Below are 20,148 nucleotides of genomic sequence, written 5' to 3'. Positions count from 1 at the left end.
TTTCAAGCGCGGGTTGGACATGTATATGAGTGGGATTGGGTGGTTATAAATAGGAGCTGCCTCGTATGGGCCAACAGGCCTTCTGCAGTTACCTTTGTTCTTATGTTCTTATGAGATGAAATATCTAGAGCATCTTGTCAAACAGTACTTGTGTCATGTATGACTTTAATTTTAGTGGAATAAACTGGATTAACAAAAACTGGGAATAAAGAAGTAGAAGATTTTCTAGAATTTAATGATGATTGTTTTCTTTTAAGAAAGACATTAAAGAACCTTCATCATATATGTGAATGGCATTGGGTGGATATACCTTGGAGCTGCCTCGTATGGGCCAATAGGCCTTCTGCAGTTTCCTTAATTCTTATGTTCACCTCACTTTCTTTATCCATCTCACCCGTCTCCTCACAAATCCCTATAAAAGGATTTGCATTATCACTCCATTACACATCGTGACAATCATCGAGGACTTGACGTTACGACAAAACCAATGTGGTTGGAGTTGAGCGCACTGAGCGTCGGTAGTTAGTAGTAATACTTTCGTTTGCTATTGTCTACAATGTTTGCTATTCTGCTGCTTATATGCTTTAGTATTTCATCTAAAACATCAGATTTAATCAACAACTCACAAATGTCTTCAGAAACTCTTGATAGCACTTGGGACATCAACGTGACTATTTACAACATCAAGGCTATTATGGAGCAGTTTGATCGAGCACAGGATCAACTCCAGCAGTTTGATCGAGCACAGGATCAACTCCAGCAGTTTGATCGAGCACAGGATCAACTCCAGCAGTTTGATCGAGCACAGGATCAACTCGAACAGTTTGATCGAGCACAGGATCAACTCGAACAGTTTGATCGAGCACAGGATCAACTCGAACAGTTTGATCGAGCACCGGATCAACTCGAACAGTTTGATCGAGCACAGGATCAACTCGAACAGTTTGATCGAGCACCGGATCAACTCGAACAGTTTGATCGAGCACAGGATCAACTCGAACAGTTTGATCGAGCACCGGATCAACTCCCGCAGTTTGACCGAGCAGCCGTCGAGCTCTTGGTGAAAGACAGGACAAGATATGTCGGCTCCGGGACGTATGGAGTAGTGGTTATAGTAGGGTGGCAAGGAAGCCCTGCAGCTCTGAAAGTTGCGAAGTCGTCTTCGTATGCCGAATTTTTCATCAAAGAAGCCAACGTTTTGGAGTTGTTAAATGGAGCCGGAGGCGCTCCCCTCCTGCTTGGAGTGACAATCAAGCCTCCGGCGATCCTCACCAGCTACAAGGGTAACCAGACGCTTGAGACAGTGTTAAAAATACGTCAGTACAACTTAATTGAAGTTGGATTACTGGTCGGTAGAAAATTACTGGAAATCCACAAGTTGGGAATCGTCCACAATGATTTAAAATGTGACAATGTTATGGTGCAAGGTTCGCCTCTCGAGCCAGAAGTCAGCCTGATTGATTTTGGGTTGGCCGGCAAGAATTATGAAAATTTGTTCTTGAGTGGTGACCCAGACATTTACGCCCCTGAAATCCTTCAGGATCATCGCAGCACGTATGCTTCCGACGTATATTCTTACGGTAAACTTATGCTGCAAATCCTGAAGGCGTCGCCCGCAGAAGACACATTACTGGAGCAGGTGTTCCAGGTAGCCACACATGACAACCCTGAGAAGCGTCCATCACTCCCTCACCTTCTGCGCCGTCTACAGGATCACATTAGCAAGATGTCCCTGGTTGTGAAAGAACGTTCTCAAAAGCGTTCTTCTAGGAGTTGAACTCCAGATTCCGTCAACTTCCAACTCAACATGGAAGAACAACAACGCCCTAAAAGGCTCTGTCGGGGTCTTGGACGACGACTCAGCCCTAAAGCCGTCGACGTTCAAAACAGGAAGAAAAAGAGTCAACCTCTAAGAAGGAGTCAACGCCTAAAGGATAGCTATCTGCGTCTTAATCTAGCAAGGAAAGTTACAAAGTTAACTACCCAATTTTAATTATGGTCAAAAATTACATTGTCTATTTTTTTATCTATTGTAAATTATTGTAATTTTTATCTATTGTAATTTTTGTAAATTACATTTACAAAAGCTATCGACAATCCGAGGACCGTCAAGTTATAACACCCAGAAACGGCCCCAAAAATGAAGGCTTGGTGACAATTATTTACCTTTTTCTAATAAAGTATATTTTTATTATGTATTTGATTTTTATAATACCTTAACTTGACTGGTTTTGAGTGAGATTTTTGAGCTTTATGCCTCCAAGGATCGAGCTTTTAGTTCTGAACTGCGCCTTTGAACCTGTTGGTTGTCTTGTGTACTGACTCTCGGCCTAAGTCCTCGCACATTTAGAACATGCTCTGAAAGAAAAGTTCTGGAAGCCAACTCAATTCATAACTTTAAGGCTAGACTCAGCTAAGAATTCGATCGCGAGGCTAGTTAACTTATACATCAACAGGCACATAAAGAGCTAGACCTCAATTTCCGCGAAGTGACTTTTATTCCTTGAGCACCCCCTCCCCCATCCTCCTCGTCTCCACCCCCATCACAGACACCTGTCTATATGAACAAATCCACAAGAGCCGTGACGAGGATTCGAACCTACGTTCGGGAGCATCCTAGACGCTGCCTTAATCGACTGAGCAAGGACATGGTCAAAAGAGTTGACAACCAATGAGACCATTGGTTGTCTCGCCTACTGAACTTACTTGGATCCTGCAGCCTCTCTTAGACAGAAACCAGGATTTTACACAAAAAGAGTGCATGGATGCATGAGAAAGAACGAAGTTGTGTTCAAACCCTAAAGTCAAGGTACTCGTCCTCCAAACCATTCCTCACTCCTCCGTACTCTCATCCTCCCCACCATCTCCCACTCCCCCATCCTCCCTCCCTCGTTCTCCCCACCATCTCTACTCCCCTGTCCCCTTGTCCTCCCCACAATTCTCCATTCCCACTCCATACTGTCTCCTTGTCCTCCCCACCATCTCCCACTCCATACTGTCCCCTCTTACCCTGGGGAATTGTGTAAAATCCTGGTTTGTGTCTCGGAGAGACTGCAGGATCCGAGTAAGGTCAGTAGAACTTCCGGTTGCAATTCTTTTAACCATGTCGTAGCTCAGTCAATTAAGGAATCGTCTGGGATCTTATCGGACGTTCGAACCCTCGTCACGGTCCTTGTGCATTTGTTCATATGATGAATCACGCTATTGGGATTTCTGTGTGTAATGAAGTAAGGGCGAAGAGGTAGATCAATAAATCTAAAATATTATTTTCCCACGAAGACTCCTTAATGTGTTGCGTAAGATTCTTGCAGGCGTAAGATAGCAATCGTCAATTAATTCTATAAAAATCTTCTGCTTCATTATTCCCTGTTCTGTTAAACCAATTTATTCCACTAAAATTAGTAACCCATGACACAAATATTGTTAGACCTTGTACTGTTAGACCAGATCAGTACTGTTCAACCTGGTTATTGTTGTTTTAAACTTAGCTACTCAGAACGAACTGACCATGTAGCACGGGCTATGGTGAGCCCGTGAGGGGGTGGACGAGATCCTCATCTGCACGTGTCTGTATATTATACTAGAGATTCTCTCTCCTATATTTCTTAAAATACATACTACAAATACATATTTACCTATTGTAACATCGAGGTTGCCACCTCACAAGACCCCGATAGTACACCCACGCGAGGAACTGTCTCGCCATTGGTTGTCACAAATCACACGGCTGAGTTCCTGCTTTCAATTGGATGATTTTTTCTTTTTATTTATAAAACACATAAATACAAAAGAAAAACAGTTACCAAAGCACCAGTACACAGTGAGACAAATAGCACACACATAACTCATAATAAAATTGAAACAACCAACACAAACACGTGATTAAACAACCCGTCCCCCAGCACAGAAGGAAAATTACAGTACTGACGAAATAGGCGTACGATGGGGAACATAAATGAACACAACACAAGGGGAAAGCTTATATCCATCCACTTAAACATGTACAGAACCCATAAAACACTTGGAAACATTAGTGCCATTTAACCCAATGAAAACCTTTCCCAAAACACCCCACCAAACAACACAAATGGCCGGACACATAATACAAAAATAAGGACTAAATACAAAAACGCATAAACAGAAAGAAAAGCTTTATACAATAAGGACAATAAGGAGTTAACAATGTAATTCAGCGAAAATGCAACGAAGAGCAAGGAAGCGCAGGCCCCTCAGAGAGTAAAGGGAGTACCTAAGCAAACCTTAGTTGTGGGAGATTCCCCGATAAGGTATTTGGATAGAACGTTTTGTGCTAGAGATAGGGGGAACAGGTTAAGGGTTTGCTATCCCGGAGCTGGCATTGGTGATATTATAAACAACATGAATGATATTATGGCTGGAAATGGGAACAATCCCATTATTTGCATGAGCGTGGGAGGAAATGATGTTGGTCGAGTTAGGAGTGAGGAACTGATTCAGAGGTATAAAACAGCCATAGAATTAGTTAGGAGCAAGGGAGGAATCCCGATCATATGTGGCATCCTTCCAAGAAAGGGAGTGGGAAATGAATGGATATCGAGGGCACTTGGTGTCAATTGCCGGCTGGAAAGATATTGCAAATAAAATGCAATATCTTTCATAGACAACTGGGAACACTTCCATGGAAGAAATGAAATGTATGCTCGTGATGGGGTGCATCTATCGAGAGCTGGGGTTGTTGCTGTTGCGAACTCGTTGGAAGAAGTGGTTAGAGGTGTTTGTTTGGGTTTAAACTGTTAGTAGATAGAGGTATGGGAATTGATTTGGAGGAAGGAGGTAATAAAAGTACGTGTTTGTTGGAGAAAGGAATTGGTATATAATGATAGGGTTACTGAACCAGTATTTACCCAAGTCTTTCCTAAATCTAAACTTATCCAATTTATACCCATTGTTTCGTTTCTGTCTTGTGTTGATATTTTTAATACCCTATTAATATCCCCCCTGTTATGTCCATTCACCAACTTGTAAACCTCTATCATGTCACCCCTAACTCTTCGCCTTTCCAGTGAATGCAACTTAAGCTTTGTTAATCTTTCTTCATATGAAAGATTTCTAATTTGGGGAATTAACTTAGTCATCCTACGTTGGACACGTTCAAGTGAATTTATATCCATTCTATAATATGGCGACCAAAACTGAACTGCATAATCTAAATGGGGCCTAACTAGAGCAAGATATAGCTTGAAGGACCTTAGTGAAGGACCTGGTGACTCTAGTGGGAGCCCTGAGGACAGAGTTGGACTCTCTGCGGGAGGAGGTGCGTCAGCTTAAAAAACAACGAGAAGTAACGAAGGAGGAGACCAGCAGTAAAGGGACCTCGTCTTGGAGAGTTGCGAAAGACAGGGGCCTTAAGAAGACTTTGATAAAGCCGCCTTCAAACGCCATAGCAACTTCAAATTCATTTGACGTTTTGGAGGACGAGTGCTGTGGAGAGACTGTGGATCGCGCAAAAGGGAAAGCAACGAAGAGAAAGGAAGCGCAGGCCCCTCAGAAAGTAAAGGAAGTACCTAAGCAAACATTAGTTGTGGGAGATTCCCAGATAAGGTATTTGGATAGAACGTTTTGTGCTAGAGATAGGGGGAACAGGTTAAGGGTTTGCTATCCCGGAGCTGGCATTGGTGATATTATAAACAACATGAATGATATTATGGCTGGTAATGGGAACAATCCCATTATTTGCATTAGCGTGGGAGGAAATGATGTTGGTCGAGTCAGGAGTGAGGAACTGATTCAGAGGTATAAAACAGCCATAGAGTTAGTTAGGAGCAAGGGAGGAATCCCGATCATATGTGGCATTCTTCCAAGAAAGGGAGTGGGAAATGAATGGATATCGAGGGCACTTGGTGTCAATTGCCGGCTGGAAAGATATTGCAAATCAAATGCAATATCTTTCATAGACAACTGGGAACACTTCTATGGAAGAAATGAAATGTATGCTCGTGATGGGGTGCATCTATCGAGAGCTGGGGTTGTTGCTGTTGCGAACTCGCTAGAAGAAGTGGTTAGAGGTGTTTGTTTGAACATAAGAACATAAGAACAAAGGTAACTGCAGAAGGCCTATTGGCCCATACGAGGCAGCTCCTATTCTATAACCACCCAATCCCACTCATATACTTGTCCAACCCGTGCTTGAAACAATCGAGGGACCCCACCTCCACAATGTTACGCGGCAATTGGTTCCACAAATCAACAACCCTGTTACTGAACCAGTATTTACCCAAGTCTTTCCTAAATCTAAACTTATCCAATTTATATCCATTGTTTCGTGTTCTGTCCTGTGTTGATACTTTTAATACCCTATTAATATCCCCCCGGTTATGTCCATTCATCCACTTGTAAACCTCTATCATGTCACCCCTAACTCTTCGCCTTTCCAGTGAATGCAACTTAAGCTTTGTTAATCTTTCTTCATATGAAAGATTTCTAATTTGGGGAATTAACTTAGTCATCCTACGCTGGACACGTTCAAGTGAATTTATATCCATTCTATAATATGGCGACCAAAACTGAACTGCATAATCTAAATGGGGCCTAACTAGAGCAAGATATAGCTTGAGAACCACACCAGGTGTCTTGTTACTAACGCTGCGATTAATAAATCCAAGTGTCCGATTTGCCTTATTACGAACATTTATGCATTGATCCTTTTGTTTTAAATTCTTACTAATCATAACTCCCAGATCCCTTTCGCAATCCGACTTCGCAATCACAACACCATCTAGCTCGTATCTTGTAACTCTATCATCATTACCTAACCTCAGAACTTTACATTTATCAGCATTAAACTGCATCTGCCAATCCTTTGACCATTTCAAAACCCTATCTAGATCAACTTGAAGTGATAGTGAGTCCTCCTCCGAATTAATTTCCCTACCGATTTTCGTATCATCGGCAAATTTGCAAATGTTGCTACTCAAACCTGAATCTAAATCATTTATATATATTATAAACAACAGAGGTCCCAGGACAGAGCCTTGAGGCACTCCACTTACAACATTTTCCCACTCTGACTTGATTCCATTTATACTAACTCTCTGTTTCCTTTGGTATAGCCATGCCCTAATCCAGCTTAATATAGCACCCCCAATACCATGAGACTCTATTTTTTTAATCAGTCTTTCATGTGGCACTGTATCAAAAGCTTTGCTAAAGTCAAGGTATACAACATCGCAATCCTTACCACTATCAACTGCCTCAACAATGCTAGAATAAAAAGATAACAAATTTGTTAAACATGAACGGCCATTTATAAAACCATGTTGCGACTCAATTATTAATTTATGTTTTTCAAGATGAAGACGAATTTTATTTGCTATTATAGATTCGAGTAACTTTCCCACAATAGACGTTAGGCTAATTGGTCGATAGTTAGACGCAAGTGATCTATCTCCTTTCTTAAAAACTGGTATCACATTAGCAACTTTCCAAAACTCTGGCACTCTGCCTGACTCTATTGATTTATTAAACATAAGAACATAAGAACATAAGAACAAAGGTAACTGCAGAAGGCCTATTGGCCCATACGAGGCAGCTCCTATTCTATAACCACCCAATCCCACTCATATACTTGTCCAACCCGTGCTTGAAACAATCGAGGGACCCCACCTCCACAATGTTACGCGGCAATTGGTTCCACAAATCAACAACCCTGTTACTGAACCAGTATTTACCCAAGTCTTTCCTAAATCTAAACTTATCCAATTTATATCCATTGTTTCGTGTTCTGTCCTGTGTTGATACTTTTAATACCCTATTAATATCCCCCCGGTTATGTCCATTCATCCACTTGTAAACCTCTATCATGTCACCCCTAACTCTTCGCCTTTCCAGTGAATGCAACTTAAGCTTTGTTAATCTTTCTTCATATGAAAGATTTCTAATTTGGGGAATTAACTTAGTCATCCTACGCTGGACACGTTCAAGTGAATTTATATCCATTCTATAATATGGCGACCAAAACTGAACTGCATAATCTAAATGGGGCCTAACTAGAGCAAGATATAGCTTGAGAACCACACCAGGTGTCTTGTTACTAACGCTGCGATTAATAAATCCAAGTGTCCGATTTGCCTTATTACGAACATTTATGCATTGATCCTTTTGTTTTAAATTCTTACTAATCATAACTCCCAGATCCCTTTCGCAATCCGACTTCGCAATCACAACACCATCTAGCTCGTATCTTGTAACTCTATCATCATTACCTAACCTCAGAACTTTACATTTATCAGCATTAAACTGCATCTGCCAATCCTTTGACCATTTCAAAACCCTATCTAGATCAACTTGAAGTGATAGTGAGTCCTCCTCCGAATTAATTTCCCTACCGATTTTCGTATCATCGGCAAATTTGCAAATGTTGCTACTCAAACCTGAATCTAAATCATTTATATATATTATAAACAACAGAGGTCCCAGGACAGAGCCTTGAGGCACTCCACTTACAACATTTTCCCACTCTGACTTGATTCCATTTATACTAACTCTCTGTTTCCTTTGGTATAGCCATGCCCTAATCCAGCTTAATATAGCACCCCCAATACCATGAGACTCTATTTTTTTAATCAGTCTTTCATGTGGCACTGTATCAAAAGCTTTGCTAAAGTCAAGGTATACAACATCGCAATCCTTACCACTATCAACTGCCTCAACAATGCTAGAATAAAAAGATAACAAATTTGTTAAACATGAACGGCCATTTATAAAACCATGTTGCGACTCAATTATTAATTTATGTTTTTCAAGATGAAGACGAATTTTATTTGCTATTATAGATTCGAGTAACTTTCCCACAATAGACGTTAGGCTAATTGGTCGATAGTTAGACGCAAGTGATCTATCTCCTTTCTTAAAAACTGGTATCACATTAGCAACTTTCCAAAACTCTGGCACTCTGCCTGACTCTATTGATTTATTAAATATGGTTGACAGTGGGTCACAAAGCTCCTCTTTGCATTCTTTAAGCACCCTAGCAAACACTTCATCCGGCCCTGGGGATTTGTTTGGTTTGAGTTTTACTATTTGTTTAAGAACATCCTCCCTGGTAACTGCTAAACTCGTCAACCTGTCCTCGTCCCCACCCACATAGACTTGTTCGGCTGAAGGCATATTGTTAAGTTCCTCTTTAGTAAATACAGATACAAAATGTTTATTAAAAATACTACTCATCTCTTCATCACTATCTGTTATTTGACCTGTCTCAGTTTTTAATGGACCTATCCTTTCCCTAGTCTTAGTACGATATAACTGAAAAAACCCTTTAGGATTTGTCTTTGCTTGCCCTGCTATGCGAACTTCATAGTTTCTTTTTGCTTTCCTTATCTCTTTTTTAACATTTCTAACCAGTTGTACGAATTCCTGTTCTAAAGTGACCTCCCCATTTTTAATCCTTTTGTACCAAGCTCTCTTTTTACCTATAAGGTTCTTCAAATTCTTTGTTATCCACTTTGGGTCATTAGTATACGATCTATTCAATTTGTATGGTATACTACGTTCCTGTGCTTTGTTTAGAATATTCTTAAATAAGTTATATATTGAATCCACATCGAAATCCCCATTTAAGTCACCTATCGCTGGGTTCATGTCTCGCTCCAAGACCGGCCCACACCCCATACCCAAGCCTTTCCAATCAATTTGACCCAAAAAATTTCTTAGGCTATTAAAATCAGCTTTTCGAAAATCTGGCACTTTAACAGAATTTTCTCCTACTGGTCTATTCCATTCTATGCTAAATCTGATTTCTTTGTGATCACTGCTCCCTAGCTCACTCCCTATTTCGATGTCATTAATTTGCGTTTCCCTGTTAGTTAACACTAAATCTAAAATATTATTTTCCCGTGTTGGTTCCTTAATGTGTTGCGTAAGAAAGCAATCGTCAATTAATTCTAGAAAATCTTCTGCTTCACTATTCCCTGTTTTGTTCAACCAGTTTATTCCGCTAAAATTAAAGTCACCCATGACATAAATACTGTTAGATCTAGATGCTCTAGATATTTCATCCCAAAAATGCTTTGCTTCCATTCTGTCTAAATTTGGTGGCCTATATATTACTCCTATTATAATATTATTAGCTTTTTCGTTTAATTCAATCCAAATAGTTTCTGTGTGTGGCTCTGTTTTGATTCCCTCTTTGAGACTACATTTCAAATTGTCCCTAACATATATGGCTACTCCACCTCCTCGTCTAATATATCTATCTGTGTGAAATAGTTTAAATCCATATATTTGATATTCAGCTAATAGTTCTCTATTTTCTACATTCATCCACGTTTCGGTAAGTGCAATAATATCTATTTTTTCTGTGCAGACAAGAGCATTTAATTCGTTAATTTTATTTCTTAGACTTCTACTGTTAGTGTAATATACCCTAAGTGAATTGTTATTTTGCGGACCTTCTCTTTCCCTGATCGTTTTGCCAATTCCTTTCTCCCACAAACACATACTTTTATTACCTCCTTCCTCCAAATCAATTCCAATACCTCTATCTACTAACAGTTTAAACCCAAACAAACACCTCTAACCACTTCTTCTAGCGAGTTCGCAACAGCAACAACCCCAGCTCTCGATAGATGCACCCCATCACGAGCATACATTTCATTTCTTCCATAGAAGTGTTCCCAGTTGTCTATGAAAGATATTGCATTTGATTTGCAATATCTTTCCAGCCGGCAATTGACACCAAGTGCCCTCGATATCCATTCATTTCTCACTCCCTTTCTTGGAAGAATGCCACATATGATCGGGATTCCTCCCTTGCTCCTAACTAACTCTATGGCTGTTTTATACCTCTGAATCAGTTCCTCACTCCTGACTCGACCAACATCATTTCCTCCCACGCTAATGCAAATAATGGGATTGTTCCCATTACCAGCCATAATATCATTCATGTTGTTTATAATATCACCAATGCCAGCTCCGGGATAGCAAACCCTTAACCTGTTCCCCCTATCTCTAGCACAAAACGTTCTATCCAAATACCTTATCTGGGAATCTCCCACAACTAATGTTTGCTTAGGTACTTCCTTTACTTTCTGAGGGGCCTGCGCTTCCTTTCTCTTCGTTGCTTTCCCTTTTGCGCGATCCACAGTCTCTCCACAGCACTCGTCCTCCAAAACGTCAAATGAATTTGAAGTTGCTATGGCGTTTGAAGGCGGCTTTATCAAAGTCTTCTTAAGGCCCCTGTCTTTCGCAACTCTCCAAGACGAGGTCCCTTTACTGCTGGTCTCCTCCTTCGTTACTTCTCGTTGTTTTTTAAGCTGACGCACCTCCTCCCGCAGAGAGTCCAACTCTGTCGGTCAGGTGAAGTCACAGTGAGAGGTTGTGTTAACCGGAGCTCCTGAGTGTTGTTATAGCAATATGGAAGTTGTAGTGAAGGACCTGGTGACTCTAGTGGGAGCCCTGAGGACAGAGTTGGACTCTCTGCGGGAGGAGGTGCGTCAGCTTAAAAAACTACGAGAAGTAACGAAGGAGGAGACCAGCAGTAAAGGGACCTCGTCTTGGAGAGTTGCGAAAGACAGGGGCCTTAAGAAGACTTTGATAAAGCCGCCTTCAAACGCCATAGCAACTTCAAATTCATTTGACGTTTTGGAGGACGAGTGCTGTGGAGAGACTGTGGATCGCGCAAAAGGGAAAGCAACGAAGAGAAAGGAAGCGCAGGCCCCTCAGAAAGTAAAGGAAGTACCTAAGCAAACATTAGTTGTGGGAGATTCCCAGATAAGGTATTTGGATAGAACGTTTTGTGCTAGAGATAGGGGGAACAGGTTAAGGGTTTGCTATCCCGGAGCTGGCATTGGTGATATTATAAACAACATGAATGATATTATGGCTGGTAATGGGAACAATCCCATTATTTGCATTAGCGTGGGAGGAAATGATGTTGGTCGAGTCAGGAGTGAGGAACTGATTCAGAGGTATAAAACAGCCATAGAGTTAGTTAGGAGCAAGGGAGGAATCCCGATCATATGTGGCATTCTTCCAAGAAAGGGAGTGGGAAATGAATGGATATCGAGGGCACTTGGTGTCAATTGCCGGCTGGAAAGATATTGCAAATCAAATGCAATATCTTTCATAGACAACTGGGAACACTTCTATGGAAGAAATGAAATGTATGCTCGTGATGGGGTGCATCTATCGAGAGCTGGGGTTGTTGCTGTTGCGAACTCGCTAGAAGAAGTGGTTAGAGGTGTTTGTTTGGGTTTAAACTGTTAGTAGATAGAGGTATGGGAATTGATTTGGAGGAAGGAGGTAATAAAAGTATGTGTTTGTGGGAGAAAGGAATTGGCAAAACGATCAGGGAAAGAGAAGGTCCGCAAAATAACAATTCACTTAGGGTATATTACACTAACAGTAGAAGTCTAAGAAATAAAATTAACGAATTAAATGCTCTTGTCTGCACAGAAAAAATAGATATTATTGCACTTACCGAAACGTGGATGAATGTAGAAAATAGAGAACTATTAGCTGAATATCAAATATATGGATTTAAACTATTTCACACAGATAGATATATTAGACGAGGAGGTGGAGTAGCCATATATGTTAGGGACAATTTGAAATGTAGTCTCAAAGAGGGAATCAAAACAGAGCCACACACAGAAACTATTTGGATTGAATTAAACGAAAAAGCTAATAATATTATAATAGGAGTAATATATAGGCCACCAAATTTAGACAGAATGGAAGCAAAGCATCTATGGGATGAAATATCTAGAGCATCTAGATCTAACAGTATTTATGTCATGGGTGACTTTAATTTTAGCGGAATAAACTGGTTGAACAAAACAGGGAATAGTGAAGCAGAAGATTTTCTAGAATTAATTGACGATTGCTTTCTTACGCAACACATTAAGGAACCAACACGGGAAAATAATATTTTAGATTTAGTGTTAACTAACAGGGAAACGCAAATTAATGACATCGAAATAGGGAGTGAGCTAGGGAGCAGTGATCACAAAGAAATCAGATTTAGCATAGAATGGAATAGACCAGTAGGAGAAAATTCTGTTAAAGTGCCAGATTTTCGAAAAGCTGATTTTAATAGCCTAAGAAATTTTTTGGGTCAAATTGATTGGAAAGGCTTGGGTATGGGGTGTGGGCCGGTCTTGGAGCGAGACATGAACCCAGCGATAGGTGACTTAAATGGGGATTTCGATGTGGATTCAATATATAACTTATTTAAGAATATTCTAAACAAAGCACAGGAACGTAGTATACCATACAAATTGAATAGATCGTATACTAATGACCCAAAGTGGATAACAAAGAATTTGAAGAACCTTATAGGTAAAAAGAGAGCTTGGTACAAAAGGATTAAAAATGGGGAGGTCACTTTAGAACAGGAATTCGTACAACTGGTTAGAAATGTTAAAAAAGAGATAAGGAAAGCAAAAAGAAACTATGAAGTTCGCATAGCAGGGCAAGCAAAGACAAATCCTAAAGGGTTTTTTCAGTTATATCGTACTAAGACTAGGGAAAGGATAGGTCCATTAAAAACTGAGACAGGTCAAATAACAGATAGTGATGAAGAGATGAGTAGTATTTTTAATAAATATTTTGTATCTGTATTTACTAAAGAGGAACTTAACAATATGCCTTCAGCCGAACAAGTCTATGTGGGTGGGGACGAGGACAGGTTGACGAGTTTAGCAGTTACCAGGGAGGATGTTCTTAAACAAATAGTAAAACTCAAACCAAACAAATCCCCAGGGCCGGATGAAGTGTTTGCTAGGGTGCTTAAAGAATGCAAAGAGGAGCTTTGTGACCCACTGTCAACCATATTTAATAAATCAATAGAGTCAGGCAGAGTGCCAGAGTTTTGGAAAGTTGCTAATGTGATACCAGTTTTTAAGAAAGGAGATAGATCACTTGCGTCTAACTATCGACCAATTAGCCTAACGTCTATTGTGGGAAAGTTACTCGAATCTATAATAGCAAATAAAATTCGTCTTCATCTTGAAAAACATAAATTAATAATTGAGTCGCAACATGGTTTTATAAATGGCCGTTCATGTTTAACAAATTTGTTATCTTTTTATTCTAGCATTGTTGAGGCAGTTGATAGTGGTAAGGATTGCGATGTTGTATACCTTGACTTTAGCAAAGCTTTTGATACAGTGCCACATGAAAGACTGATTAAAAAAATAGAGTCTCATGGTATTGGGGGTGCTATATTAAGCTGGATTAGGGCATGGCTATACCAAAGGAAACAGAGAGTTAGTATAAATGGAATCAAGTCAGAGTGGGAAAATGTTGTAAGTGGAGTGCCTCAAGGCTCTGTCCTGGGACCTCTGTTGTTTATAATATATATAAATGATTTAGATTCAGGTTTGAGTAGCAACATTTGCAAATTTGCCGATGATACGAAAATCGGTAGGGAAATTAATTCGGAGGAGGACTCACTATCACTTCAAGTTGATCTAGATAGGGTTTTGAAATGGTCAAAGGATTGGCAGATGCAGTTTAATGCTGATAAATGTAAAGTTCTGAGGTTAGGTAATGATGATAGAGTTACAAGATACGAGCTAGATGGTGTTGTGATTGCGAAGTCGGATTGCGAAAGGGATCTGGGAGTTATGATTAGTAAGAATTTAAAACAAAAGGATCAATGCATAAATGTTCGTAATAAGGCAAATCGGACACTTGGATTTATTAATCGCAGCGTTAGTAACAAGACACCTGGTGTGGTTCTCAAGCTATATCTTGCTCTAGTTAGGCCCCATTTAGATTATGCAGTTCAGTTTTGGTCGCCATATTATAGAATGGATATAAATTCACTTGAACGTGTCCAGCGTAGGATGACTAAGTTAATTCCCCAAATTAGAAATCTTTCATATGAAGAAAGATTAACAAAGCTTAAGTTGCATTCACTGGAAAGGCGAAGAGTTAGGGGTGACATGATAGAGGTTTACAAGTGGATGAATGGACATAACCGGGGGGATATTAATAGGGTATTAAAAGTATCAACACAGGACAGAACACGAAACAATGGATATAAATTGGATAAGTTTAGATTTAGGAAAGACTTGGGTAAATACTGGTTCAGTAACAGGGTTGTTGATTTGTGGAACCAATTGCCGCGTAACATTGTGGAGGTGGGGTCCCTCGATTGTTTCAAGCACGGGTTGGACAAGTATATGAGTGGGATTGGGTGGTTATAGAATAGGAGCTGCCTCGTATGGGCCAATAGGCCTTCTGCAGTTACCTTTGTTCTTATGTTCTTATGTTCTTATGTTCTCTGTCCTCAGGGCTCCCACTAGAGTCACCAGGTCCTTCACTACAACTTCCATATTGCTATGATAATATAACAACACTCAGGAGCTCCGGTTAACACAACCTCTCACTGTGACTTCACCTGACCGACTGAATCCCAGTGTCCTATTTAAATATAATAGGGTTTATTTAATTATTTATAAGTTTATTTAATTAAATATAATTAAATAAACTGTTAATTTATTTAATTTATTAAATAAACTAAATAAACAAACTAAATAGTTTGGGTTTAAACTGTTAGTAGATAGAGGTATGGGAATTGATTTGGAGGAAGGAGGTAATAAAAGTATGTGTTTGTGGGAGAAAGGAATTGGCAAAACGATCAGGGAAAGAGAAGGTCCGCAAAATAACAATTCACTTAGGGTATATTACACTAACAGTAGAAGTCTAAGAAATAAAATTAACGAATTAAATGCTCTTGTCTGCACAGAAAAAATAGATATTATTGCACTTACCGAAACGTGGATGAATGTAGAAAATAGAGAACTATTAGCTGAATATCAAATATATGGATTTAAACTATTTCACACAGATAGATATATTAGACGAGGAGGTGGAGTAGCCATATATGTTAGGGACAATTTGAAATGTAGTCTCAAAGAGGGAATCAAAACAGAGCCACACACAGAAACTATTTGGATTGAATTAAACGAAAAAGCTAATAATATTATAATAGGAGTAATATATAGGCCACCAAATTTAGACAGAATGGAAGCAAAGCATCTATGGGATGAAATATCTAGAGCATCTAGATCTAACAGTATTTATGTCATGGGTGACTTTAATTTTAGCGGAATAAACTGGTTGAACAAAACAGGGAATAGTGAAGCAGAAGATTTTCTAGAATTAATTGACGATTGCTTTCTTACGCAACACATTAAGGAACCAACACGGGAAAATAATATTTTAGATTTAGTGTTAACTAACAGGGAAACGCAAATTAATGACATCGAAATAGGGAGTGAGCTAGGGAGCAGTGATCACAAAGAAATCAGATTTAGCATAGAATGGAATAGACCAGTAGGAGAAAATTCTGTTAAAGTGCCAGATTTTCGAAAAGCTGATTTTAATAGCCTAAGAAATTTTTTGGGTCAAATTGATTGGAAAGGCTTGGGTATGGGGTGTGGGCCGGTCTTGGAGCGAGACATGAACCCAGCGATAGGTGACTTAAATGGGGATTTCGATGTGGATTCAATATATAACTTATTTAAGAATATTCTAAACAAAGCACAGGAACGTAGTATACCATACAAATTGAATAGATCGTATACTAATGACCCAAAGTGGATAACAAAGAATTTGAAGAACCTTATAGGTAAAAAGAGAGCTTGGTACAAAAGGATTAAAAATGGGGAGGTCACTTTAGAACAGGAATTCGTACAACTGGTAAGAAATGTTAAAAAAGAGATAAGGAAAGCAAAAAGAAACTATGAAGTTCGCATAGCAGGGCAAGCAAAGACAAATCCTAAAGGGTTTTTTCAGTTATATCGTACTAAGACTAGGGAAAGGATAGGTCCATTAAAAACTGAGACAGGTCAAATAACAGATAGTGATGAAGAGATGAGTAGTATTTTTAATAAATATTTTGTATCTGTATTTACTAATGAGGAACTTAACAATATGCCTTCAGCCGAACAAGTCTATGTGGGTGGGGACGAGGACAGGTTGACGAGTTTAGCAGTTACTAGGGAGGATGTTCTTAAACAAATAGTAAAACTCAAACCAAACAAATCCCCAGGGCCGGATGAAGTGTTTGCTAGGGTGCTTAAAGAATGCAAAGAGGAGCTTTGTGACCCACTGTCAACCATATTTAATAAATCAATAGAGTCAGGCAGAGTGCCAGAGTTTTGGAAAGTTGCTAATGTGATACCAGTTTTTAAGAAAGGAGATAGATCACTTGCGTCTAACTATCGACCAATTAGCCTAACGTCTATTGTGGGAAAGTTACTCGAATCTATAATAGCAAATAAAATTCGTCTTCATCTTGAAAAACATAAATTAATAATTGAGTCGCAACATGGTTTTATAAATGGCCGTTCATGTTTAACAAATTTGTTATCTTTTTATTCTAGCATTGTTGAGGCAGTTGATAGTGGTAAGGATTGCGATGTTGTATACCTTGACTTTAGCAAAGCTTTTGATACAGTGCCACATGAAAGACTGATTAAAAAAATAGAGTCTCATGGTATTGGGGGTGCTATATTAAGCTGGATTAGGGCATGGCTATACCAAAGGAAACAGAGAGTTAGTATAAATGGAATCAAGTCAGAGTGGGAAAATGTTGTAAGTGGAGTGCCTCAAGGCTCTGTCCTGGGACCTCTGTTGTTTATAATATATATAAATGATTTAGATTCAGGTTTGAGTAGCAACATTTGCAAATTTGCCGATGATACGAAAATCGGTAGGGAAATTAATTCGGAGGAGGACTCACTATCACTTCAAGTTGATCTAGATAGGGTTTTGAAATGGTCAAAGGATTGGCAGATGCAGTTTAATGCTGATAAATGTAAAGTTCTGAGGTTAGGTAATGATGATAGAGTTACAAGATACGAGCTAGATGGTGTTGTGATTGCGAAGTCGGATTGCGAAAGGGATCTGGGAGTTATGATTAGTAAGAATTTAAAACAAAAGGATCAATGCATAAATGTTCGTAATAAGGCAAATCGGACACTTGGATTTATTAATCGCAGCGTTAGTAACAAGACACCTGGTGTGGTTCTCAAGCTATATCTTGCTCTAGTTAGGCCCCATTTAGATTATGCAGTTCAGTTTTGGTCGCCATATTATAGAATGGATATAAATTCACTTGAACGTGTCCAGCGTAGGATGACTAAGTTAATTCCCCAAATTAGAAATCTTTCATATGAAGAAAGATTAACAAAGCTTAAGTTGCATTCACTGGAAAGGCGAAGAGTTAGGGGTGACATGATAGAGGTTTACAAGTGGATGAATGGACATAACCGGGGGGATATTAATAGGGTATTAAAAGTATCAACACAGGACAGAACACGAAACAATGGATATAAATTGGATAAGTTTAGATTTAGGAAAGACTTGGGTAAATACTGGTTCAGTAACAGGGTTGTTGATTTGTGGAACCAATTGCCGCGTAACATTGTGGAGGTGGGGTCCCTCGATTGTTTCAAGCACGGGTTGGACAAGTATATGAGTGGGATTGGGTGGTTATAGAATAGGAGCTGCCTCGTATGGGCCAATAGGCCTTCTGCAGTTACCTTTGTTCTTATGTTCTTATGTTCTTATGTTGAGAACCACACCAGGTGTCTTGTTACTAACGCTGCGATTAATAAATCCAAGTGTCCGATTTGCCTTATTACGAACATTTATGCATTGATCCTTTTGTTTTAAATTCTTACTTATCATAACTTCCAGATCTTTTTCAATTCGACTTCGCAATCTCAACACCATCTAGCTCGTATCTTGTAACTCTATCATTACCTAGCCTCAATAATTTACATTTATCAGCATTAAACTGCATCTTCCAATCTTTTGACCATTTCAAAACCCTAATTAGATCAACTTGAAGTGATAGTGAGTCTTCTTCCGTGTTAATTTCCCTGCTGTGGGATGACTAAGTTAATTCCCCAAATTATAAATCTTTCATATGAAGAAAGATTAACAAAGCTTAAATTGCATTCACTGGAAAGGCAAAGAGTTAGGGGAGACATGATAGAGGTTTACAAGGGGATGAATGGACATAACAAAGGTGATATTAATAGGGTATTAAAAGTATCAACACAAGACAGAACACGAAACAATTGGTATAAATTGGATAAGTTTAGATTTAGGAAAGACTTGGGTAAATAATGGTTCGGTAACAGGGTTGTTGATTTGTGGAACCAATTACCGCATAATTGCTCGACTTGTATACCTTGACTTTAGCAAAGCTTTTGATACAGTGCCACATGAAAGACTGATTAAAAAAATAGAGTCGCATGGTATTGGGGGTGCTATATTAAGCTGGATTAGGGCATGGCTATACCAAAGGAAACAGAGAGTTAGTATAAATGGAATCAAGTCAGAGTGGGAAAATGTTGTAAGTGGAGTGCCTCAAGGCTCTGTCCTGGGACCTCTGTTGTTTATAATATATATAAATGATTTAGATTCAGGTTTGAGTAGCAACATTTGCAAATTTGCCGATGATACGAAAATCGGTAGGGAAATTAATTCGGAGGAGGACTCACTATCACTTCAAGTTGATCTAGATAGGGTTTTGAAATGGTCAAAGGATTGGCAGATGCAGTTTAATGCTGATAAATGTAAAGTTCTGAGGTTAGGTAATGATGATAGAGTTACAAGATACGAGCTAGATGGTGTTGTGATTGCGAAGTCGGATTGCGAAAGGGATCTGGGAGTTATGATTAGTAAGAATTTAAAACAAAAGGATCAATGCATAAATGTTCGTAATAAGGCAAATCGGACACTTGGATTTATTAATCGCAGCGTTAGTAACAAGACACCTGGTGTGGTTCTCAAGCTATATCTTGCTCTAGTTAGGCCCCATTTAGATTATGCAGTTCAGTTTTGGTCGCCATATTATAGAATGGATATAAATTCACTTGAACGTGTCCAGCGTAGGATGACTAAGTTAATTCCCCAAATTAGAAATCTTTCATATGAAGAAAGATTAACAAAGCTTAAGTTGCATTCACTGGAAAGGCGAAGAGTTAGGGGTGACATGATAGAGGTTTACAAGTGGATGAATGGACATAACCGGGGGGATATTAATAGGGTATTAAAAGTATCAACACAGGACAGAACACGAAACAATGGATATAAATTGGATAAGTTTAGATTTAGGAAAGACTTGGGTAAATACTGGTTCAG

The 20,148-nt window shown here is 39.2% G+C and overlaps 1 protein-coding gene across 1 annotated transcript; it reads left to right on the top strand.

Moving 5' to 3' along the window:
- The first annotated feature begins 556 nt into the window (after positions 1-556).
- On the top strand, positions 557-1,777 carry LOC123760218 (probable serine/threonine-protein kinase drkD). The gene has a single exon (XM_045745726.2). The coding sequence runs from the start codon at positions 557-559 to the stop codon at positions 1,775-1,777; it is 1,221 nt and encodes a 406-aa protein (XP_045601682.2).
- The last annotated feature ends 18,371 nt before the right edge of the window (positions 1,778-20,148 follow it).

The sequence above is a fragment of the Procambarus clarkii genome, chromosome 16 (genome assembly GCF_040958095.1).
Source record: "Procambarus clarkii isolate CNS0578487 chromosome 16, FALCON_Pclarkii_2.0, whole genome shotgun sequence".
Taxonomy (NCBI): Eukaryota; Metazoa; Arthropoda; class Malacostraca; order Decapoda; family Cambaridae; genus Procambarus; species Procambarus clarkii.
This window is presented reverse-complemented; position numbering and strand designations above follow the sequence as displayed.